This window comes from Macrobrachium rosenbergii, chromosome 23, assembly GCF_040412425.1.
Source record: "Macrobrachium rosenbergii isolate ZJJX-2024 chromosome 23, ASM4041242v1, whole genome shotgun sequence".
Lineage (NCBI taxonomy): Eukaryota > Metazoa > Arthropoda > Malacostraca > Decapoda > Palaemonidae > Macrobrachium > Macrobrachium rosenbergii.
The window spans coordinates 20,458,631-20,485,401 of NC_089763.1; the positions used below are offsets into that span (position 1 = coordinate 20,458,631).

Here is a 26,771-nt window from a genome sequence, read left to right on the forward strand (position 1 = left end):
TGAAACATTTTAAATCCTTCAATTTAGCGGATGCATCTTATATGTGAGAAATTTACATTTCAAGTCTTTTAGGCATTTATTTCCTTTTGCATTTTGTCATTAATTCGACTTCCTTTATTGATGTTCCAGGTTCTTCTTATCCCTGTAACTTTCGTGGAAGTGTTTCATCCATATGGCAGTGCATGTAGAATTCAGACTACAGTGAGACAAATCAAACACGATCTTCAAAAAATACAGTAAATCGAGATTCACTGAATGCAATGGGATCATCTATTCGACATGAATTTTGTCAGCAAAATGGCAAATGATGCAAGACCGCAAGCACTGTCCAACGAGCGTACAGCATGCAAGGAAGGTTAGCTGGTACTCATTTCTACCTTTAAGGAGAGCTTATTGGCCATTTATTGTTTGTCAGGCTTTAATCATTCTTTTGAGGTTCCTTACCACTTTTCCTCTTAAAAATAGGCTACTTATACATGTTAAAAAATTTAGACAGTCCCTCAAAAAGTCTATATAAGGCTGGGAAAAGATGTGAAACCTACGGGCATTCAGTATGTGTTGAGAAATATGGCAAGCATAAAACTCTTTTTATCAGTCTGCTGTGTGTATGAACTGCTTACCATTTTCTTGTTGGAGTGTGATAAAAGTTTATTTTATACAATTGTTCGTCGTAATTTCTAAATATGGAAACATAAGGAAAAAATCTAAAATTGTTTTATTTAGATAATTTATGGTAGATTTTGTTTATCATAAATAAACAGAAAAGTTTAAGGTAAGTCTAGTTGAAGAAAAGGTTCCACACGAATGTGCTACTTGAGAATGTTTCAACTGAAACAATGGAAATCAGATTATTAATTAGTATAATATTTATTTAGGTTTGGTTTTGTAGGATCCAGAGAAAACATTCTGTTTAAGATGCTCATTTTATTTCAAGTTCAAAAAACTCAGTCATTTATTTATTCTAAATTCAGTTTAATGACTGTAAATAAACTTTGACAAATACTTTATAAATGTTCATAGAGAATAATATAGAGACATGTAAATACAATGTAAGTAGAGTTATAACTTTTAACACCTACTTATCAACATGTCTTTAGTTAGGCTTGCCTGTTCCCTTCCGCACTCCTTGCCACTGCTGCAAAAGAAAAGTGAAAATATAAACAGCTGAGATAAATTAAACGTGATTGGGTTGTTTCCTTGTATGTTTACAAATCTGATGCCTTCCCTCGTAAAAACGATAACTTTGTATGTAGTTATCACAATCACAAAACAGTGGTTTTGGGAGTTGAATGAGAAGATACAAGTATTTACAAGATCAGCTTCAATAAAAATAATTATAATTTTAAATGGCATACTCTCACTCCTTTAAAAATCTGACCCTGTTGTAACCCTTCACCAGTACACGAGGTTGCCAGTTTGAATCCTCCTCGATAGAAAGAAAGGAGAGAGAGAGAGAGAGAGAGAGAGAGTCTTTCTCCTCCTCTGTCTGAGAGAGAGAGAGAGACTCTTCTCCTGGTGGGTGTGCAGCTAAGGGGTGAATAGGGTGGAACTGGTCAAACGGAGTCCGATTAGCGACATAAATAATTATAGAAATTATTTTAAGAGGAGAGATTGATTTGATTTACGAAATTACTATAAAGCCAAGCACAGAGGCACTTTCAGGCACTCAGTGCATGAGACAATGAAAAGAGGGAGTCAAAGAGGTAGAACAGGAAGACTGAAGAAAGGAGGCGTGAACGGAAGTGAGGTAAAAAGCTAAACAGTGGGCGCAGCTATGGGCCGAAGGGACGCTGCAAACAACATTTACTAATGCCTACAGTGCACCACGTGAGGTGCACTGATGACAACACTTCCTCCTAAGGGGGAAAAAAAGGGAGAGATTTTAAGCCCTGTCCACATTAGCGGGCACTGCCCGACGGGCAAACACTGTTCCCATAACCTGTTCCACTATACTGACTGGCTGAGTATGGAGCCAGAGCGATGCGATTGTCTGGCAACACTGCTTGGTAGCCGCGAGAAAATAGAGAACTGCAAGTGCCTGACGGCATGCCCGCTAGTGTGGACAGGCCATAAGAAAACCTAGAGAATGGAGGTGAACGAATTACCTGGACAGAACGTACGCTTCCACTGAACTTTAATTGGCTACTGTATGACGCTCGTCGAGCCCAGGAGATTGAGTCTGCTGTCGGGTTTTGCTGCGTAGTTGAGGTTCTCGATGACGATGTTGTATTGAGGGAGAGTTGCCAAGGTGCTCACACCATCAGGCAGTTGAAGCAGTACCTGGAGAAAGCAGCCATTGGTTATTTGATTACTTGTTTTTTTTATTGTTTCACCTCCCTTATTCACGAACATATACACACCTATACCTTTAAAATTTTTTTAATTAAATTATTAAATTACATAAAGCAGTGTATATATGTGTGTGTGCACATATATATATAGATACATATATATATAAAATATATATATATATATATATATATATATATATATATATATATATATATATATATATATATATATATATATATATATATATCTATCACACATCACTCAGGTGAAAATAAGAGACCTTGAGTGTAGTTCCTGGCAGGTTTCTACTTTTATTTAAGCCATTGACGAAGGACTGATAAAGAGTATTAGAAGTCACAAATATATATACTACAGAAACAGTGACTTCTAATACTCTGTATCAGTCCCTCGTCAGAACCTACACTCCGTCTCATATTTTTTATCTTTCATCTGTGGTATTGTGTGATAAATGAATCACATACAAAAGTGATTATAATCCCTATATATATATATATATATATATATATATATATATATATATATATATATATATATATATATATATATATTTATACGTATTTCTTTTCAGTTCACTCAGAACATCCATTACTGCGCATATTGAATATATTCTCATTTAACTTGGTTTAGGAATCACTGACAACATTTAATACGACCTTTAACAGGCTCAGAACCCTGTAAATATGTGATAAATAGCAGGATCGATAATGAAGAGAAAAATGAAATACACTCCATTTCATAAATGGAAAAATTAGGAATAATGTACAATACTGCATTCGTTCAGTGACTCAAGAGCAAATAAAGCAATGTACAACCAGAATTACAGTACTAGAAGAGAAATTAGAAGTGACTAAGATATACACCAAAGCTGTCAATGTACAACCGGTTACTAAGTTTTTAACAATTTCTTTCTTTTAAATAAAAAAAATATAGTTTAGAACGATTGACACTAAAACAAAAGTGATTTCACATAGCAACAAAACTCAGATTCTACACTGGGCTCTGTCAAAGCAATGGAAACCATTCACATTCTTTCTTCCATCTTCCTTTCCACCCTCTTCTAACAGTGCCTCATGGTGTAACTGCTAGTTTTTCCTCCCGTTACACCTTTTAAACCTCTCACTCTCAATTTTCCTTTCAGCGCTGAATGACATTGGCCTTGAGCCTAAATTGTATACTCTAAGCAATGGAAATACAGGTAGTTTTCAGATTGAAAACCTTGCTTTCCAACATTTTTCTTTAAGAATCCTTCTCTCAGGGGAAATCACCAGGTGATTAGCTAGCTTCCTCGGGTATCAGTATTCTTCACCACGTTGCAATCCAGCACTTGGACTGGTGACCACTGAGATATTTCAGATGCCCACAGTACTTAAGGCCTTAGAACACCCACGGAGCAGGGCAACTGAGTATCAGCCGCTCCCTAAAATCACTGTTGAGAACAGGATAGCACCTTCAGGAGACAACATCCTCATTATATATATTTCCACATATTTACATTCCCCTCCCCGTCTTAGCCAGCCTAAAATAATTGGAATTTCTAATTAAAAGAGCTTCTCCATTTGAATGTTAGGCCAAAACAATATGGGACAAGGCAGGACGACGCATGTTTTGAACCAAGAAAGCAGTCCTCTCCTGACCTGACCGAAATCAGGACAATAGGCCCCCTCTTCACACCCCCTGTAAAGAACACTCTAGATTTCCCCATTTTGGGGTAAAAGGAGAGCGGTAGGTTTTAGGGAAGGTTATAATCATTAGAGGTGTAGGCCTCTTGAAGGGAAGGCTGCAAACTTAATCTTTAGGTCCTTAGACTATAAGGCTTCTTTTTTTCTTGACCTTATTACTGGCTTAAGGACTTGCTTTCAGATTTGCCCAGCTCACGTACAAATGCACACATGCCAAGCACCCCACGAAAACAACACGAGAGGGCAGAGAGACGTTCTGGCTTTCGTGAGGAGAGGGAGAACATTTTCCTCTCAATCCGGACTGGCAGCAGATGATGCTCATTCTGCAATTTTGACATCTTATACAGGAACCCCTATAAGCCTGAGAAGGTATGTCTGAGTAGCAGTCTTTCGCCAGTGCCCCTCTGTTTATTCTAGTGAGATTATTTTCTCTATATATTTCTCCTAGATTTCACCATTTCATTTCCACTTCTGGCCTTTCCCTTTATTCACAAAGACCGGCCCACAAAGCCATCCCTTGAATTGCCTTGTGTTTAAGTAAAGCATCGAGAACCAACAAACTACTCCCTCCATAGTGTTCACTCGGGCCAATTAAGCTAATTAATCAAATCCTCTATGGTGCATTGTTCAGTAAGGAGGGAGAACTGATCTTGTGTATAAGTGCATGCTAATTCTGGAATTCACTTCCAGGTGGTTGAATATCCCAGCCCAGTTTCGCTAGCCTGTGCCTCAAATCATCATAAAAGTACTGCCATTACAATAGACGTAAACTTCCATGTTACACAGTCTGGGGAGCAATAGCCTGTTCCCCCCCTTTCGTTGCACGCAAGAAAGCCCAATCATTCAAGGTGAAATCAACTCGTCAGCGGCTGAGGATTATTGCGATATTCAAATTTGCATTTTTTTCCTTATTTGGGTTTAATTGCTGTATCATCAGCCTTTCAGATTAACTCCTTGGTTGTTTTTCTGTAAATAAATTCAGTCTAACGTAAATTGCTAATCATTTCCCATGGCGACCTTCACATCACTACTTAAATAATGGTACTACCAAAAGTTACCCATTTTTCCATTCCATTTTGTAACAGGTTGGTATTCTTGGTTGGCCTTAAGGCATAATCTCTAATATAAACCCCATTCATCCCACCAACGAGACCTAATCTGTGAAAAATGTATATACATATGAAGAGTATATATATATATATATATATATTATATATATATATATATATATATATATATATATATATATATATATTTGTGAAAATATGGCCGCAGTGTTTAAAAGGTACAGAGTGTGATGAAAGAATTTTTGTCATGAGATGGTAATTTTGAAGCTGTCAGTTGCAAAAATCTCATTCAGCAACAGTTGATCATCTCAGCAGTTAATGTGATGAACACGCGGTATTGGCCATATATGACTGCCGCTATGCGTACAAGAGTTCGTGTGTTATAGAATTCGATTTTGTGTCTAATTCTGCCTAAAATTAGTTCGGTCGTGCATTAGCAGACCTAGATCGATCGATGAAGACATTATCTTGGAGTGTGGCGAGAGCTCTTAGAATTGGCAGAATAAGCTATGTTCAGACTCCTTTCGTTTTTCTATGTGAATTGTGGATTTATGGTCTACCATATTTCAAGACATTTTTGAACTTATGTTTTTTTACCATATTTCAAGACATTTTGATTTTGTGTGGGAAGTGGATGTAGATTTACCATTTCAATATTCTATTTTATTGTGTTTCTATATTTTACCAGTGCTATTTACTCATGCATTTTAGACTTTTCATTATTATGTTTTTGCACTTATATATTTTTGGGAGTATTATCTGTGTTCATTTTTTTGACAGATGTCATGGTTGTGGTTGTGGTGATGATTTTAGGCAAAGCATGATGTTATCATGTTGGTGTCATATAGAGAAAGACAGTGCAAACCTTTGCAATGTCTAGTATTTTATGAGACTTGAGACCAGACTTTACAAAGTCTATAATGAATATGTGAGACTTTTGAGTTTGCAGGCTTATTAGCCATAATCAGATTTTTTAGTTGGACTGAGACTAAATCTTGAGTTAGATGTTTTCTTTAATTGACAATTCTCATTTATGATGCACTTAATCTTTGCTTTGTTTATTCATTGCTTGTTGGGTTGCTTTAAATAATAAATCTATTTTTGGTAAGAAAGATTGAGTTTTCTTATATGACCCATTTAATTTTTTAATGTGGAATGAGAGAGAGAGAGAGAGCGCGAGAGGGGCGTGAGATGCCCAAGGAGAAAGACTCCGCAAAGAGAGAGAGAACAGGGCTGACTTCCCACCGCCTCTGAAGACAGACCAACGGTATAACTGCAGTGTCCTCCTACCTGAAACATTCTTATCTGTTTCAAACAGTTGTAACATATATATATATATATTATATATATATATATATATATATATATATATATATATATATATATATATATATATATATGTATATATATATATATGTATATATATATATATATATATATATATATATATATATATATATATATGTATATAAATATTAATATTGCAAAATGTCGTTTATCATCCAATTCGCGCTACATTGGGAATATCACTAAATGGAATGGTACCTAAGATGGATCAGTGGTTTTGAACATCGACTGGAGTCATTGGAGGGTACTGTCGAGTGTTCGAGACACTCAGGTACCAGTCCATTTATTATTTACAATTCTCTTTGGTGATATTCCCGAAGCAGCGCGAATTTTATATTCAACGACATTTGTAGTTTAATGATTATATATAAATCATGGTGATGTGATTAATATATATATATATATATATATATATATATATATATATATATATATATATATATATAATCAGTCTCTTACCTGGTATACACCTGTGGCAGCTGTAGAGGGCACTGAAAGAGTGGCATCTATGAAACAATCCCCAGGTTGACAACGTCGAAGGTCAAGGCCACTCTGGAGAGGCGAGGTGTATGTCACTCCTGAGGAACTGACTATGACGATCTGCAATGGAGTTGGATTTCTTTTTAAATGAAGTGGTGCGCTGTAGGCATTACTTAAGGGTCTTTGCATCGTCCCTTCGGCCTTTTGGTCTAAATTTTATATTCCATTCCATTTGAACTCACCTTATACCATAAAGTAATCTGTAAAGGACCTACCTGTGCTGATCGATAGTTCATTGGTGCAGAGTAACCAACATTCTTGATCTTGATACCAACCGTGGCACTGGTCCCTAGCTTTATCTGTTGAGGTATTCTTGAAAACACGCCAATAAGGCGATACCCCAGTGAATGGTCAATCTGTGGATGGAAGAAGGGGAATTCAAAATTCCACCCATAAAATGGAGACAAAAATAAGATGTTGGAATATCATAAAAAGCTGTTAAAAACTAAAGCAGTCTGTTGACATAAGCCGTTCTTTACTGAATCTTCATAGTCTCATAAAACTGCAGAAATCCAATAAGCAGTTCACTCCATAGTGGGGTAGCGCCATCAGTGCACTCACGTGGTGCACTGTAGGAATTACTTAAGGGTCTTTGCAGCGTCCCTTCGGTCACCAGCTGCATCCTCTATCATTCCTTTTACTGTACTTCCGTTCATATTTTCTTTCTCATAACAATTGTTTCATAGTGACACTGCAAAAGGTTTTCCTCCTGTTACACCTTACATACCCTCTTACTGTTAATTTCCCTTCCAGCGCTGAATTACCTCATAAGTCCCAGCGCTTGGCCTTTGGCCTAACTCCTATATTCTATTCTTCTAATGAGCAGTTCAGTCATTCGTTGCATACAAACTCCTGAACATGGGAGTCTGGCTATTTCAATTTTCAAAAGAAAGTCTCACATCCAAGTTTTTCAAGATTTTATGTAACTTTTTTTTCAGACCTACATAACCCTACTTAGTCTATATTTACCTGAATCTGACCCCATTTTCTCCCACTTTCTCTTGTCTACTACAACAGCTTTGTGTCTTCCTCTCTCTCTCTCAATCTCTCTTACATTCATGTGTTAATTTATTGTCATATGTTTAGCACTTTTTATCATTGAATTCACTCAGTATTACAGAGGGTTTTTTCAGCTCAAAAGGCATGGCCTATTTTCTGAGTCTACCACAAGTCCATTTACCCAGGTGATCTGTATGATAAATTTGCAATTATTATACTATATTTCGTCTAAGACCAACTAGAATTGACTAGTCTTCAGTTTTATCTTGCGAATCTGAAAGGTACATCTCGAGCAGTAGCTAGTGATTCAAACTTGGTCGTAACTGACACAAACTAAACATATAACATCAGGTCGCATGAAGATATTGTCTTTTCTTACTTGGTTATAACATCCTTGGTTCTTCCATGACTGGAGCACATTTTCTTCATAGCCCGAATTCAGATAAGTGTAGTGGAGCTCCTGGAGTTCTTTTTGAGCAGTGGTGCAGTCAGACCTTCGAAGACAAAAAACATGTTAGCATCTCCGCCTTTCCAAATAAGTGCTAAACGCGCTTGAAAATTCCATCCGTGAGTCATGTAGTCTCTATAGGTTTTACATGGAGAAGTTTCACAACAAATTAATGAAATTACGACACTGTATTTTTTTTAATCTGACGAAAATGCATTTAAAATTAGTCGGCCGAATGCAACATGTCCAAATGGTATTATTAAATTTTATATGGTTACTTGGTATCTGAATGAATGCTTATCTAATTACCAAAATTTCTGACACAGATATAATGTTATGCTATCAAATTGCAATACCATGAAAAACATGTGTTCGTAAATCCAAAAGTAAATAACATAGCTGCCGAAGTCAGCGTCATGAATTGGGTTTCAGATACACATGATTTACTGATGAACAGTTTTATGCATTCTCTATATATTATAACACAAATAGACACTAATTACAGTATATATTAGTAGAAGCATGTAATTATCAAGAATTTCTAAGTCCTAGATTCTAAATAATACTTGAAACTGTAATAATTACTATCTGTGAAACGTTATGAGGAGGTAAAATGAGAAGCCACCAATATTTTAAGGTGGGGAAACATCTCCAGTTGGTTTCTTTTGTCTTTTTTTGTGTTGACTTCCTGGCTTTGGGGAACTTTCCAAGCACCCAAAAATATTGAAAGCAGTATTGCTTTACTTTTGTTGGCAATTCAGTAGTTGTGGCTCTTTTCACAGGTTCTTTTCATAGTTTCACAGTATAAGACAATAAGGGATAAACACAACAGACAGTAATAATTAATAAAAAAAACTTCTCTTTCTTCTTATATACTTACCCCCATAGGGGGTTAGTGCCGTCAGTGCACCTCATGCGGTACACTGAAGGCATTACTCAATGTTCTTTGCAGCGTCCCTTCGGCCCCTAGCTGCAACCTCATTCATTCCTTTTACTGTCTCTCCGTTTAATTTTTTTTCTTCCCCCTTGCTACCCACCTTCTTCTAACAATTGATTCCTGTTACACTTTTCGCCTCTTTTTACTGTCAATTTCCGTTTCAGCGCTCAATGACCTCTTAGGTCCCGGCACTTGGCCTTTGGCCTAAATCCTATATTCTGTTCTATTCTCTATTATATAGTTTCTGTTAAATGTGGACAAAAGTGCACATGAGACTAAGAATATGAGCAAGGAATCAAAATACCCCTATTTGTTATAACAAGTCATCTTGATACTTGGTGGGATAGAGAACAAACATCTCAATTGAAGACCTGAGATGCATCACCACTTCTCGTATGTAACCAACTATGTATAATTAAATTCCTCTTAATTTTCCCTCCTTTTTTGTATCTCGGTAACTTACATATCATTCAGTTCAGCATTTAACTCGTGTACTATTTCTCTAATATACGAGAATTTCAGTACAAGTAAATAAAAAACCACAGTTAAAAATTACAATCACAATTAAAGATTTTTTTCTCATGTTGACATATTTATGAATGAAGTAAGTCAAACAATACTATGAAAGTAACTTCTTCTTTCATAATCAAACAAGATAACTGCAAGGAATTCATGCATACAGCAGAATGATAACGTCTTGTGCATACCAAGCATCTTAACACATACGAAATGTCCATAAATTTTGTGTATTTTACATATTTATAGGATACATCCGCTAAATGCATAGTCATATATAAATTATGAGATGGGTTATTTTTTTGTGCATTTCCCACAGGGTAACATTTCTTTGTTGCAGTTAATTTCATACAGACTCTTATCTGTAATAATTTAATCGTTAATGAAATTTAGGTGTATGTTATTCATACTTAAAGGCTCATTAGTATGATTTTCTTAGAAGTATTACATATTCTGATTGTTTGAGATAATTCCGTGGTGAGTCCACCAACCTTATTTAATGTTCATCCTCTGTGGGAGTGTATGTGTGTGTATGTGTGTGTGTGTCAGCACTTTCAAGAGCTAGACGCATCCATAAAAGTAGCAGCCCATGGTTGGCCAAGTAGCTAAGCTCAGAAGAGCAAGGAAAGATAAGAGCGAGGCAAGGCAAGTCTCAGGTCTCCAGTTACCCAATACAAATAGAAAGAAGAATACAGTGTTTTCACTTCAACGCTTCATTATAGTGTGATGCTTCAAGAGAATGACTAATACCACAACGTCTACAATTGGCCAAAAATTATTGTTACCACCAGGGATGAACTTGGCAATTCCTCTTAAAAGGATCGTTCACTCTTACATTGTCTGACAAAATCTAGTGCTGTGACCAAGATGTAATAAGATACAGTGCCTTGGCAGTCTTGCAACACTGAAAGTATGGAAGTGGCTTGTGGTCTGTCAGTATCACAAAACCTGCCATGCACAAGTATAGAAGGAGTTTTTTTTCTGCAAATATTATTAATAGACACTCCTTTTTGATGGTTGAGTAGCTGCACTCAATCTTTTGCGTTTCCTACTTGCACATTAGTAATATATATTAGCAAACTCTTGCAGTAGTGTGCCTCCTAGTCCTTCAGTCGATGTATCCATCATGATGAAAGTCTCATCGAAGACTGGTGCTCTTAGTGTCAGCACATCTTCTAAAGCCTGCATCAGTCCATCAAATGTCTGATGTTAAGGTTACCTCCAATCCAGCTTTTTTGTCTTCTCTTCTTCACAGCATTGGTCAACGGTGCTGGTAGACTTGCTTGTTCACACATTTCCTAAGAATGACCTCAATTGCAAACCTAGGAACGACCTCAATTGCATCTTGTTACATAGTGGCAGTCCTATTACAGCTAGCCTTGTGTCCAAGGAACTTTACTTTGATGTATCTGATGTAGCATTTAGTAGGTTGGATAGTCAGTCCTTCTTCCCTCATTCTCTGGGATAGGTCCCTTAATCTCCCGATGTGTTTTTTTTTTCCCGTGGTGGTACATGAGGTAACACATAGTCAACAATATGGTCAGTGTTCTTGGTTCTAGCTGGCATCTTCCACATCACCCTGTTGAAAGATGCTGATGAGTTCATTTATTCAAACAGCATCCCCTTGAACTGGTAACATCCTCTTGAAACTGCGAACGGTGAATACTGTCTTCTCCTCTGAAGCTTCATCCATTGGAATTTACTGCTATCCCTTGCTCGAGCCCACCTTGGTGAAATATATGTCATTACGAAGTTTTACCATCATAGCCCTATGATCCATCATAGGTTTGTTGTTAGACTTGGTTCTAGCATTAAGCTGATAGTAATAATGCGGAACCTGTTTGATCCAACCTTCTTCCCTAACATTATTACCACTTCCTTAAGCTGCCATATCCAGAACATCCCCTCTCCTTCCATGGTAGAAGCTCCAACCAGCCCTCATCCAGGATTATTTGTTCCTTTTCATATCTTTCTCAATGATGGTTGCACCTTGGCAACTTTCCCCTTTAGTGACAGGTGCTCCTACTTCATTCACTTTTCTTCCATCATAGCCAGTCAGGATGTTTGCAAGAAGAGTATTCACTTCTCTGCCAACGTCAGCCTTGCAATCCATGTGATAAGCCATCTCCTTGACTGTATATGGCCTTCTCCACTGCAACATCAGTGTTTTTTGCCTCCAGTCTTAGTAATAGTAATAGTGACACTTCCTGTCCCACCTTGTTTTGATAGTCTTTTATCCCCTGTCCACTTGCATCCCTGTGCTGCATATAGACTGACTCTTAATAGTTGACAGGTCTCTTCTGGTCATGTCCTCAGTTCCAGCATGTACTGGTAGGTATCTCCCACTTCCTTCTCATAGTCTAGTCCATAGTTCCTTGAGAGCCTGCATAAGTCCTCTCACTGTTTTCCAAATTGTAGATTAATTGGTAAAAATCAGTTACTTCTCCTGGATATAAGAAAGATAGGTCACCATAAAAAAAAAAAAAATTAGTCGTCATGCCAAACTTACCTGGGTGGATTGACTTGACAAGTTTCACCCCCTATTGACACATACAGTGTTTCATTCTTAAGGTAAGGGTATTCCACGGCCTTGTTTAAGTAGGTCCCAGAATCCGTGTCAGACGCCAGAAAACAGTCGTTGTGGTGGCCAATCCTAGCAACCTGTGAGAGCAGAAGAAAACTTTTGGAAAACGTGGTAGGGTACTAATGTTTCAACATGTATGGAAAATGAATCCCTAAAGGTAATAATATCCCAACGTGGTGATAAAATACATTCTTAAAGGAACTAATGTTTCACTGTGCAGGAAGGATGCATTCTAAGTGCTAATATCTCATCACGCTAGCAAAATGCATTCTTGAATGAAATGTTGTTTCATAATGAAGGAAGAATGCATTCTTAAGGATGCTAGTGTTATCCAAGCAGGAAAATTTGTTCGCAAAGGCATTATTGTTTCACTATTCAAGAACAATGTGCCCTAAAAGAATGACGTTTTATACCTGTTAATGCCTCATTTGCAGCAGAAATTCGTCCCTGAAGATGCTAATGTCTCATCACCCAAGAAGAAGGAACTATTCATTCTTAAAGATGCTCATATACCCTATTACTAGAAAAATACATCCCAAATAGTAATAATGTCTCATCAAGTAGGAAGAATACTTTCCTATTGGTATCCTTATCTCAAAAAGCAATCCTGAATGTGTAACTGACTTTTCATGGAGGTAAAGGTATGCATAAAGATAATAACTCACATGATGTAGGAAAAATGTATTGCCAAAGGTTAATAGTTCGTCATACCAGAAGAATGTGTTCCTAATGATCATGATGTCTCGACATGCTGGAAGAACGCGTTTCAGTTGTGCTAATGTCTCGTCAACCAGAAAGAATGCATTCTTAAATGTGTTAATGATTTATCTTAGAGGAAGTATACGCTTTTAAAGGTGGTAATATTTCATCACACTAAACAAATTCATTCTTACAGGTATGAATGTCTCACCACGTATGAAACGCGCTTTCCTGAAGACAAAAATGTTCTACTGTGCAGGAAAAATATGTCCTGAAGGAGTTAATTTCAGCATGCTGGAAAAATTCGTTTTCGGGGGTAATCAGGATTCCTTGTCCAGGAAAAATGTGTCCCCTGTGATATCAGTGTCTCAGCATGCAAGAAGATTGTTTTCATAAATGTGATAATGTTTCTTTGTGTGGGAAGAATGTGTTCCTTAACTTAAGGTGTTAATGTCTCAACATACAGAAAGCTAGCATTCCTAAAGATGATAAAACCTCATCATCCATGAAAATTACATTCTTAAAGTGAACAGTGTTCTCAAAAGTACCAATGTGGCCTCATTCAAGGAGGGAGTATTCCCGAAGATGCTAATACCACGCATGCAGGAAAAGTGCATTCAGAAAAGTGATGTTTCATTGTGTAGGAAGAATGGATTCGTTAAGGTGTAAATGTTTCATCATACAAGATGAATGAATTCCTTAACGTTTTGATGCCTTAGCATAGAGGAAATGTGTGTTTTTAAAGGCGGTAATGTTCATAGGGACTGCAAATAGTAGAGACTTCTTTCCTTACCACCAAAGAGCCTAAGTTCTACCAGTAAACAAACATTCTGTTCTGCGTACCTGAGCATTTGTATACGCCTCAGCTGAAGTAATTGGTGTACTTCTTTGCAGAATTTTCATTTTATAGTTTGGGGTACGCAGCGCTATTTGCCTGTGAGGAAAATCAGAACTCTGTGCAATAAAAGTAGAGGAGTGAATGTTATAGAAATAAATATCAGAATATAAAGGTAAACACTTGTGGGGAGGAACACTTGCTTATTTGATGTTTGATTTCTCTCTGGGGATAAGTCATAGATGCCATTTTTACGGTGTGTGCAGTTCAGCTTCACGTAAACATAAAAAAAAATATTAGAAACAATATTGAAATAATTACATTTCTTTGCAGGCTGTCAAGTCAAAATGATATCCTGTTTTATCTGCTTTTTTTGAAGCCCCTAAAATCTGTTAATTAAACGAAAGCCAAATGAAATCCTTCGTCTCCCCACTTACCTGGATGTTGGTAAGGCTGCCAAAAGGTCAGACACCACCTGTCGTCGATTCTGGTAATCTGTTGGAGATATGTTGCCCTCGTTGCCATAGTTGGCTGTGTAGTACCATTCGCCCCACACGCCAATGAAGCCTGCCTGCAGCAGGGCTATGACACCTACGTGGTCCTTTAATAAATAAATAAGATTTGTATTTATATGTACAAGTCTTTGTACCCCGTAGGGGGGTTGTGCTATCAGTGCACCGCACTTGGTACACTGTAGGCATTACTTAAGGGTCTTTGCAGCGTCCCTTCGGCCTCTAGCTGCAACTTCTTTCATTCCTTTCACTGTGCCTCCATTCGTAATTTCTTTATTCCATCTGACTTTCCACCCTCTCCTAACAATTGTTTCACAGTGCAACTGCGAGGTTTTTCTTCTGTTACACCTATCAAACCTTCTTAATGTCAATTTTCCTTTCAGTGCTGAATGACCTCATAGGTCCCAGTGCCTGGCCTTTGGCCTAAATTCTACATTCTATTCTATTCACATCTTTGTATGCATGCTGGATTATGTGCATGAATTTTCTCAAGTTTATTTTAAACACACAACCGTAAAAGGTTGAGTCAGTGAATTAGTCCTGAGGAGAACTAACCTTGAAAATGGGAGCAAGTTGTTGAATGTGCATTTTAAGCTGAAGAGGAGCAGCGTCTGCGATGTTGGAACCGTCTAAACTGTAGCAAAACCTCAAGATCACCTGTCCAAGGGAATAGTTTTATCATTATTATCAAAAACTTTATTAGGCCATCGACTTCAAATCCTGAAAAGAAGCAAGAGGAACTGTACTGTTATGAAAAACTAGAGATATTCATTCACTAAAGAAAGTGGCTGAAGGCATTATGTAAACATTCGCTTATGTAATGAATCGATTAAACAGATTGGATAATCGTTTGGTCCTCTTTGACGAGTAATTGGCAGGCTTATGCCCATCCAGTTAAGTTTTAAAAGTTTTAAAAGAAAGTTTTAGAAGAAAGATCATGAATGTCTTAACAGCTCATACACCACACTTAGGTTGTCAGGAGGAGGAGGAGGAGGAGGAGAAGGAGGCGAAGGAGGCTTTTAGAGAACCTTTGTGGGATTACAACTACCCTAGATATTTACCTAATTCTGAATAACAGTAGTTGGGGGTAATAATGTTAGGGAAGGAGCAGATGGCTTTGAAGTTGTCCTTGGAGGGAAAGGGTTATAATAAAAGACATAGTGAAGGTGAAGGATTGGTGGAGATGGCAAACACAGGCTTCCAGAAGAGGTAACATCATCTCATAACTTATGAAAACGGACAATGAGAGACACAAACAGACTACTACTAAATAGTTTGTACTCGTAGTGTACGTGGTGAGTGAGCATGTGAGAGGAAATATGCTATGAGGTCTGCTATTTGAAGATGGCCTGGTTGTAACAGCAGTGACAGGAGACCTGAGAGAGAGGTTCAAGGTTTGACAGGAAAGAGGAGGACTCACAGCCAGTATTTGAAAAATGTTAGTAATGCTAAACAGCGCAGAGGGAAGAGAGGAACAACATGTAGTATTTCAAGTATTAGATTCTGTCATAAGCCAAGAAAGAGGATGTAGGCTGGAGGTTTGGCAGAGAATTAAAGCAGCTTGGGCCAGCTGAAGACAGTTTTCTGTGGGGTTTTCTTGATGAGAAGACTCCTTTGAGACTTAGTATTAAGGTCTACAAAACATTGGTAAGCTCAGGGGAGGCAGTCCTAGAAAGGATAGACACAAATGTTTTGATGGATCCCGGGACTGTCGTTATTGGAAAGAATTGAAAGTGAATAAATAAGAAAAAAGGTAGGCGTTTGTAAAATAACAGATAAATCCTGAGGTAGTAGGGTAAGGTGGTATGGCCATCAGGTTCGCAGGGATGAGGATGCACGAACCTTCAAACCCGCGTTTTTGATGTCCACGAAATCTTGTTTTATCTTCAGCAGGATGTCGTTGCTAATGTTCGTTGTGACGAACGTGTCTAGGACGTAAACTCTAGAAGAGAAATTACCAGCAACATGGAAATAAGTAGGTTTTGATAAATAAAGATAAAAATGTTAAAGGCAATACTTAATTACTGATGTTTGAGTCCAAAATGAGGACAAACATCATTGCTCTAACGGCTTTTTAATTGTGAGAGGCACCGGCAACCATGGAATATCTCTTCCGTAAATTGGGTAATACTGGGCAATGCTGATCGCCAAAGATGACTTGGCATTCTCTAAAAAGGAAGAGCACTATATTATTTTCCTTTTGCTTTACTCTTTTTTTTTTATTTTATGTACATTTCATCCATATGAGTATATCATTACCACATCCAAATAGAAATGCTTATTCCCTGGTTACACCGGTAGGGTTTAGGCATCATAATGATTTGTTGGTTGGTTTCAGCAACCCAATGAACTTGGGACATGAAAATACCAGGCAATTATTGCCCGGTGGACATTAGGCTACACATTTCATGTTGGACTTCAATAATCATTTAAAAATGAACGACAGAGGGCATCCACTGACCTGTAGATGAGCGTGACACCTGTGTTGACCAAGTTATTCAGGTCCTCTGACGCGACAGGTGACCAGCTGGAAGCTTTGCTTTCCGTGTAAGTGTAGAATCCACGTTCCGGATTCCTGCGGCCGCTTCCTGGTGTTGGGTATCCATAGCTACCTAGACAAAATGGAAAGAAGCAGATTTTGAAGGTGGGAGTCAGTGACACAGGGAGAGAGAGAGAGAGAGAAAGAAAACTTAACATAAATTGAGTAACTTCAACTCCAATATATGATTAAAGCATCCGTTTCAGGTATAGTGGTTAGTGTCGTGGCATGCCACTCAGATGTCGCGGGTTCGTGTCTCCCCCAGGGCGATGAAAAATCTCTGGCTCTGTATCATGATCAACTTACTACTGCAGTGTGGGGTCTGCGGTGGGAGGTTGAAACCAACATTCTTTGGAAGCTTCAATTTCAAGTCAGTGGCCCCTTTGTTGTGCTCGTTCCATATGAATAGGTTTCATCTACTGAAACAATAATAATAATAATAAACAGGAGAAACAATTCAGACATATTGAAGAATTCCACCGAGGAAGTCACCCGAGGGCGCCTTTAAAAACATTGGCAAATCTTATAAATTTTTTTGGAGAAGAGGACTATTACCACCCTACTTTTTATGTTGTGAATGGCGCTTACATCAAACACCTGCATAGTATAACCAAGAACCTGCATCCCTTTCGACGAGCGGAGAAGAGATGGAGCAACAATACACTCTAGCTGATTTAGATTCTCATTCAGTATTTGTGTTTATATTAGCAAAATCTTATTCTATCTTTGTCAAGCCATGAAATTATTTTATAGTGCAGGAGGAAGTAGAACATACCACCGGTTTTACAAATTACGGCTCATATCAATGTTACTTGGAGGTAGATATAGTAGCAGTGGTTAAGGATGTTCCTTTGCAAAGTCTTATAAGCCTGTCCATCAAAATCCATCCCCGATAAGATAAGAAAAGGTGTAAAGCAAAGTTCTGAGAGAAAACAAATCTCTCTACCCAGAGGCAGGCCACCAGGCTCGTTCACTGACAATGTGACGAGATAATTATCATGGAAAAAACCGGAAGAAAGGTTCGAGTTCGAGTTATACAGAGTTGCATTTGTGCAGTCCTGCTCAACTGAGGTAGAGTTGATGTTTTCCTTTTTAAAACCAAACAGGAGAGGAGATCAAATCTAACTTGTTCCTTAGAACTCGCCATACGGTAAACCAAACTGCCCAATTTCTCATGAAGGAACTCTGACGAGCATTTGAAGTGGATTTATGTTGTTTGTAATAGTGAAAGAAAGACTGTCTTGGGAAGGAACAGAATGAGGAACGGGCTACCTTTGCAGAGAAGAAAATAAGAAAGGCCAATGTTTCTCTTACTGTTGTAAGTGAATTCTTTGCATCCGGTCGCTGCACTGGCGAGGAGAGCGCTGCAATTTAAAGCAGGAGGCGTTGACCCTGAAAATAGAAGAAGTCAAAAAATGACACAATGGGATAAATTGGCTTATGAATTTTCTGTCACTGAATGAAACATAAATAGCACAAAGCAAAATTTGAATGATAATTGATCGACTTTTCTGTTTCCCCATCCAGCATAAGCTCTTCTGTCCATCTGTAAGATGTATTGTCGATTGGAATAATATGGAAAGAAAGACGTTGCTAGCTAGTTTCCCATCTCTGAGAGAAAATCCTTTCTGACAGTCTGAAGTTATAACTCTCTTGACAGCCTAGGGGTTACCGTCACTATAAGTCGTAGAACCTTACTGTCGGGCGTTCGAATCTCCCAGGTACCGAGTCGTGTATCAGTTATAATTCCCCTTCTGTGATATTCCGGAAGTAGGGCGAATTTGATATTAAATGACATTTGTAGGTTAATGTTTGTGAATATAAGAAAGTCACGGTGCATGTGATAAAAATCATATATATATACTGTATGTATATATATACACACATATATGTATGTATGTATACATATATATATATATATATATATATATATATATATATATATATACAGTAAACCCCCTGTATTCGGGGGGATGCGTACCACATCCACCATGAATAGCTAATTGCTAAAACCCGCGAATATTTAAACCCTTCAAAAAAACACTTAGAACTGCCTACTTTGATAGTTCAAACACAAAAAAACTCTAAAAATTATTATACTTACAATGGGGTTAGGTTTCAAAGAACCCATCGTTTGTTGGAAAAAACGTATCTTGAATATAGCCTAGACTACACTCGGGTATTCAGTACCTTGTATACAGATATGGTAGCCTAGCCTACACTATAAAGTATACTCTATACATACACGGGATAGTAATTATTAATATCGGGTAATTCTAGAGGTTCATGAAGAGTGACATGATAATTCAGTACAAAGAGAAACTGAATAACAAACAAGAATCAATTTAGCCTTCACTATGGTATATCGTATACATATAATGTAGCCTAGCCTACGTATTAGTATTGTATTGTATTATACAAACATCAACATAATGAATATGCATCTTTTAAAATTATATGCTTTACTTCACTGTATCCAATAATATTGTATATATTCTTATATTGATTTTGTATTATAAATTGTGATCACAGCAATCAATGTTTTGGTCTGGAAATCGATTAAGCGGCAAGTTTATTTCGCCACATTTAAAACTCAGTTCAGAGCAGTTTTCATGCTTCTAGTTAGCATAAATGAGTCTCTGGATACTTTCTTTATATGGGGCAAGGTTATTTTTCGTTATGATAAGTGTTTTTAAGTCGAAATATAACTTAAATACGTCTCGTTGTGAAATTAATTTAGCTATTTTTTGTAAATAGATGACGTTGACCGTTTGGGAGCATGTTTCGTTTGTGTAAAAAAAAAAAAAAAAATTCCGTTCGCTATTTTCACTTGATTTCATCATAATACGAACTTTACGTATTTATCTTTTATCATCGTGAAAAACAGCAGTAATATGTGTTCTTCATGCCCAGTAATTTTGATTAAAATAATTTCTCTCCAATTTCAATTAAGGGCCGAGTTTCATCCATGTTGCTGATGCATGATAATTTATCGTCATAAGCAGCTTGAACATTGTTTTCTCAGCTTTAGCTATAACTTGCAGCTTGAATTTAGTAGTATATTTCCTTGCCGATCTTTTATCCATAGCATCTCTTTATTCTAAGATCCAATGTCTCATAAATAATCGATATATGCACATATGTATGTATGTATGTATATATATATATATATATATATATATATATATATATATATATATATATATATATATATATATATATATATATATATAATCAATCAATAAGGGGAAGAGGACACACACAGATAAACAAACTGTCTTTATTCCAACGTTTCTTAATTATCCATTTAATTACATCATCAGAGCTGTTAAAATGTACACAAAATTCCTTGTAAAATCGTAAAAACTAAAACTAAAAATTAAGAATTGAAAAAGCTGAAAATTATTCATACAAAATTTCAGAAGTATACACAACATTAAAATTAAAGAAACGAAAAATTTTTTTAAAATCTCTACATTAAAATGAATGGTAACAGAATATACAGTGAACTAAAAATGAAAATAGCAGTGAAAGGGGTTACAAAACAAAAGATTCAGGACCGACCTTTCACGGCTATTTTCATTTTTAATTGACTGTATATTCTGTTACCATTCATTTTAATGTAGAGATTTTAAAAAAAATTTTCGTTTCTTTAATTTTAATGTTGTGTATACTTCTGTAATTTTGTATGAATAATTTTCGGCTTTTTCAATTTCTAATTTTTAGTTTTAGTTTTACGATTTTACAAGGAATTTTATGTACATTTTAACAGCCTGATGATGTAATTAAAATGGATAATTAAGAAACAAGTTGGAACCTCGATATTCTCTTCCACATCTTTGTCCTTTTTAATATAGATTGACTCTATATATACACTATATATATATATATATATATATATATATATATATATATATATATATATATATATATATATATATATATATATATATGTATATTTCTATAATTTTCAGTATCTTTTATTACTGTCATTACCATTACTATGAACACTATTTCTTCTTCATCTTCAGCAACTGTGTGGATATTGCCGATTATCATTTTTACCATGTTATATCGTGTATCTAGACTGTGTATATTGTACTGTCTCTACTTTATATATTCGATGCATATGGTCTTGAGCTGAATTAAAGGATATTATTTTTATCATTATATGAACAGGAGTACATGAAGAATCCCATGCAAATGTGGGCTCGTCTAAAAAGAAAGACGAAGCTTTCGAAATGCTACAGGACTGGAAAAAATTCTTGCCTACCTTGCCGTTTAATCCGTCGACCTTGCAACAATGGGTCCTCGAGACTCTTCTCCGCTGCTGGGGCCTCTCTTTCCTGCCTTTCCCCCGCAGGAGCGCCGTCCTTAGAGGCTCCAGCATCCAAGGCGATGACGAAAGTCAATGCCAAGAAAATGACCGTCCACTTCATCTTGCTCTCCTGAAACCAAATTAGATTTCTGAGTTTTTAATCTGCCCTTCAAGACGAGATGACCGGATGACATTGCTGCTACTACTGCTCTGCCACTTCTGATAATAATAATAATAATAATAATAATAATAATAATAATAATAATAATAATAATAATAATAATAATTATTATAATATTAATAGTGATTGTTATTATTATTGTTATTTTAAGGATGTCAGCGTCGTTCTCGATTGGTAGAGAGTCTTTGTGGAGGTTATTATTATTATTATAATTATTATTATTATTATTATTATTGTTGTTGTTGTTGTCCTTGTTATTGTAGTTGTTGTTGTTGCTGTTGTTCTTGTTTTTGTTGTTGTTGTTATGAGAATTCATTCGTGTGACTTCTAATCTCGAATCTAGGCGATGGACAGGAATTAGTAAAAAATGAAGTGTAGAATCTGAGCAATGGCAAGAAACAATGAACATGTTTCACAAGAAATGCCATATTGATTTTTATTATATATTTATTTTCATTTATTTCTATTTAATTTTAATCATTTATTTTTAATTATTTTTCCACTTGGCTTAAGCGTTAAACATTATACGAGATCTATCAAAATATTGCAAAAGAGAGTTAGAAAATATAGTTGCAACTATATTTTCTAAGTCTCCTTTGCTATATTTTGATAGATGTCATATAATATTTAACCCTCAAGCCAAGTGGAAAAACAATTAATAGTAAATGAATGAAAATAATTAGAAAATTGCAGATTGAGATCAGGAAAGTAAAATTAAGATTCCTCCTTCTTCCTTTGATAATGGATGATAATGTGTTCGCTGGACACAATGAATATAGATGAGGATAAACTTCGAATGTGACTGATTGGTGTGTGAAAAAGGGTGGATAATCACAAAGAAGGTTAAGAAACAGTCATGTATACTACGGAATACTTGGCGTTAAATTTTGGACTATCAGCAAATTTTAGTCGAACCAGTCTCAGAGTTTTTTGGCTATATTGTTCCCCGTAGGGGGTAGTGTCGTCAGTGCACCTCATTCAGTGCCCTGTAGGCATTACTTAAGGTTCTTTGCATCGTCCCTTCGGCCCCCTTTCGTTCCTTTTACTGTACCTCCGTTCATATTCTCCTTCTTCCATCTTACTTTCCACCCTCTCCTAACAGCTGATTGATAGTGCAACTGCGAAGATTTCCTCCTGTTACACCTTTCAAACCTTTTTACCGTCAATTTCCTTTTCAGCGCTGAATGACCTCATGAGTTCCAGTGCTTGGCCTTTGGCCTAAATTCTATATTCTATTCCATTCTTGGCTACATTGTTAGGGTGAGGTGGGTTGAAATACTTCTGCCTCGGGATTCATTATCATTATTGTTGACATTCCAGGAGAAGCATTCGTCTTCCCTTATGAATTAACATTGTAAATGTATAATCAGAGGGTGACCAATCCTCACCAGTTGCGTCAACTTATGGAGATCATCTCTTTCTCTTCCTCTCCTATCTCGACCAAGTTCAATTTTCTCTCAGTGTGACGAATGGGTTACATTTGTCAGTGGCTCTAAAACTAGTGAATTCTTTGTTTCAGCTGCCTGCACCTGCTTAATTGCCTCAAGTGTCGTCGCAGGTTTAGAACAATTATTTTCTGCTTGACTCATTCGTTACGTGAGGCGATGCAAGGTTAATCATGCGTAGTAGGGAACATTACGGCACGAATTTTTCACAGGAATAAAACACATCCGCCAAAACAATGAAATTACTGAGCATTATATTTGTTTCCATATTTCTTTATTACAAATTTTATGCGACCTTCAGGGATCCCCTTAAAGTTCATCCATGGACAACCCCTTTCCCAAGGAGTCCGTGGCTGGGGCTTCTGCGGACCCCTGGCTAAGAACCCCTGCTCTAGCTCCTAAGTCTCAGGAATTCGCTGCCATGAAAACATCAGAGGGTATGTACAGATATCAATACCTTCCTTTTGGTCTATGTTCATCACCTAGCATTTTCCAGTTGTGTATGTGAAAGGCGCTGAATGGCACAATATTGCAATTTATCAGGTTGATAGCCTCATTCCTAATTCCACAAGTGCAGAACACACTATTGTCTTTTCGGAAGTTTAGTCTACCTTGAAGTAGATTGATAATAAATCTCATAAGCTTAAATGTTCGTTCCTCAATGAAAGTTTCACTTATTTTTGCCAACCGAATCGCAAAAAGTCCCAGCCATGCTCTGTACACCTCAGCCCGATAACCTCAAAAAAGCCTAAAGCCTTGTGGGTCTTTGCAAATTCTATAATAGATCAATTCCCAATTTTGCCAGTGGATTGGCACCTCTACAAAATGCTTCAGTACACCGTTAAGTTTTCATGGAGCAAGGAACAGAAGAAATGTTGGCAAACAATAAAAAATCTTTGTTGGTTTGGAAAGTGCTACGATTGTACAATTCATCATTAGATACATTTCTTGAAACGGATACGTCCTAGTACGAAATTTCAGCTGCTCTTATGCAAAAAAAGTCTAAAGGCGACTAATGATAACTTGTTTAATTTGCTTCCATTATTCCTGACACTCTTGATCAGAGTGAGAGAAATGACCCAGATATCGAGCGTGAAGAGCTTAGTGTAATTAATGATAGTGAACGTTTCTGGAAATTCCTTGTTACGAGATTTATAATCCGAAATTATCGGGAACCTTCGTGTAACCTGATAACTAGGGATATAGGTGTGCCTACCACTTGTTCTCTTAACATGTAGCATTGGGCGCTGAAACTCATTAATTTTTATACAATTTCGATTACAGTAAACGTGAAAATAATGTGCGCGGTGATCTAGTAAATCCCTTAGTTGATACTGTAAATGAATCTGAACCTTACAAACATTTTATAATAAAATTTTATTAATTTTTTATTTATTATTATTATTTTTTATTATTTTTGTTTATCACAAGCTGAATTTTTAAAGAGAACTGTTTTAAAGAAAACTGTTGTGATCCTGTTTTCCTGCCGAGAGAGACCAGATTTGCTGACCGGCAACACCAGTATACAGTAAATGTGCCACTCTTTGAAACTCCTCAATTTCAGAGGGTTTTATTCCTCACACCGTTGGGCTGTGGAACAGAATCCCTGAGGATGTTGTGCAATTGGACCCTCAAATGTTCTAGTGAAGATACCTAATGCATTACTACCCTATTACAATTCACCTTGTGCCAATGTATTTCCTTTTTTCTGTTTCCCTATTATCATCTGTAAATTCTTTCAGATGAACACCATGTTCTTTGGAAAATGAACTTCAAGATAATGGCTCAAGTACACTTGTTCCATATGAATAAGAAATAAAGGTTTAATAATCTCTAATAATAATAAAATAATAATAATAATAATAATAATAATAATAACAATACGTTACCTCTGAATATCGTTGTCCACTAATTCTGCCATCTTTTCTAGGTTAAAAGTAGCCTAATCTTTTGATGAATTGAACCGTAACAAGAGTCTTTATGAATATTGCTCTCAAGTCTGGTTTAAGTTATCAACAAAACCAACAGTCAGCAATTTTTGGCATTAATCTTTTGGAGATACATCGTGTTATCAGGTAAATGTAATATTATCAACGCCACTAGTATCAATAAATGTAAAGTTATCAAGGAATAACTGGATTTTCTGCTTATTGCCACGAACGGCAATCCCAAAGAAAGAATGAGCGTATCTCACCGACTCTGCCAGACACCCTTCCTAAGAGTATCTGTGACTCGACGTAAAAGAGAGAATAAGTGTATCTCACCGACTCTGCAAGACTTCAAGGTATCTGTGACTGCTCAGGGCACCAGCGGCACGACCTGTTGCTCGGCGAGTTCCCCTGACACTGCTTCTCAGCTTGGAGTTGCGTCGGGCGCCGGGCTCTCAGACCGCTACAAAAACAGGTGTTCCAGAGTATGTACAATATGTGCTCTTTTCTAAACAAGTGTATTCAGTTATGCTAATTTTTTACGAAATTTTGTTGAACTGGATTATTTTCTCTCAAGGACACGTTAGTATAATGAGCTACGTTTTACTTGTTATTGTACTGATCGACGTCATTCTGGATGAAAAATGCCAATGTACATATTAATTCATACTTTCTTCACCATGACAGAGTTTTCTCTCATTGATTTTGAAGTTCATTTTTAGTGTGCAAAAAGATGACTTTTTCATTTACTTCTTTCGTTAGTGGTTGTTCCCACACGAGCAGTCTTTGCGGTTGAAAATAAATCAGTAAAGGTGTGGAAAGTAAAACATAAAATAACACGTATTCCAGGAAATGTTATCAAGGTTATTTCCTGCCCAGCCCTCTGTGTCTGCACGTAATCTCTCGCCCACACATGTGTTTTAATAATTATCTAGAAAAATCCACATCATCAAAAGCGAACAAGCACAACGATTTTCAAACCTCCGACTCCCTCTACGTAAAAGTCAGAGAAAGAGAGAGACCAATAACAAAGACAATTTATCCATTAACGAATTCTCTCATTGTCTTGTTAATGTTACTTCTAAATCCTTATGAGAATACATTGGATCGTTAAATTTCCTGGTAGTTTATGGCTGATGGAGCACACATGTGCTTATTTATTATATACCACAAGAAAAATTTCTTCAAATGACCATAATATTAAAAGGCAGAATTCTCCTTTCATCAAACATTGGTGTTCAAATCAAGTGATATTGCACACATGTAATGTGTTTTATGAAAATGGCAAGCACACAAAAAATTTGTCTCTAATGAGGAAAGTTATGTATTGATGACGGACTTTCCATGTAGACTGACACGTATGTGTTCAGAAAAATGCAGCGTTCTCAAAAAATCCTGTCCACATACTGGTATGAAGCGGATGGCCAACATTGTGGATTCTCTCTGAAAATATGTTAAGAAACCTACGAAATGAATAATAATAACTTATTATTAGACTCCAAATAGCCATCAACAAGAAGACTGGTTAGTGAAAAGAAATTCACACTACACAACACTATACGTAGCCACTAGAAAGAACTTCAGTCAAGCATAAAATATTTTATTCCAAGATCAATCATCTGTGCAGTGATAATTTTTAAAAATTTAACAAATATTATCATATTACTTTATCATTCTTAAGAACCCCATATTAAGTACTATGCACAGATCAGTCTTGAGAGGAGCGTCATTTAAAGTGAGAAGAAGAAGAGTGTCAGCATAACCTCTGCCACATCACTCCATTAAAAAGTGAAATTGCATCATGAAGAGAACTATGAATAAATCTTATGCTTTTGTCTTCAAGGAGATGTTTTAATCACATCACTTTATAATGCCACTTCTTGC

At 36.6% G+C, this 26,771-nt stretch overlaps 1 protein-coding gene across 2 annotated transcripts; it reads right to left on the bottom strand.

Annotated features, from left to right (window-relative positions):
• Positions 1 to 909: 909 nt before the first annotated feature.
• Positions 910 to 25,695, bottom strand: LOC136851353 (uncharacterized). Of its 2 annotated transcripts, none has more exons than XM_067125404.1 (14): positions 25,224 to 25,695; positions 21,289 to 21,463; positions 18,330 to 18,407; positions 16,938 to 17,088; positions 16,319 to 16,418; positions 15,032 to 15,133; positions 14,402 to 14,565; positions 13,973 to 14,063; positions 12,356 to 12,507; positions 8,325 to 8,439; positions 7,162 to 7,302; positions 6,866 to 7,006; positions 2,106 to 2,280; positions 910 to 1,135 (listed from the first exon to the last, which is right to left on the bottom strand). In XM_067125404.1, exons 2-13 carry the CDS (start codon positions 21,452 to 21,454, stop codon positions 2,143 to 2,145), a joined length of 1,539 nt encoding a protein of 512 aa, XP_066981505.1. In that variant the 5' UTR covers positions 21,455 to 21,463; positions 25,224 to 25,695; the 3' UTR covers positions 910 to 1,135; positions 2,106 to 2,142. The 2 variants fall into 2 exon arrangements, with proteins under 2 accessions (XP_066981505.1, XP_066981507.1); XM_067125406.1 differs by having other exon boundaries at positions 25,154 to 25,366.
• Positions 25,696 to 26,771: the final 1,076 nt, after the last annotated feature.

Bases quoted from the DNA above. Each gene is read 5' to 3' on its own strand.
- LOC136851353 (XM_067125404.1), bottom strand. From the start codon at position 21,454: ATGAAGTGGACGGTCATTTTCTTGGCATTGACTTTCGTCATCGCCTTG. The intron at 17,089-18,329 runs GTAAGAGAAACA...CATTTTGTCTAG, and splicing joins CAAAGAATTCACTTACAACA to GTAGCTATGGATACCCAACA. The intron at 7,007-7,161 runs GTAGGTCCTTTA...ACTCCATTGCAG, and splicing joins TGAACTATCGATCAGCACAG to ATCGTCATAGTCAGTTCCTC.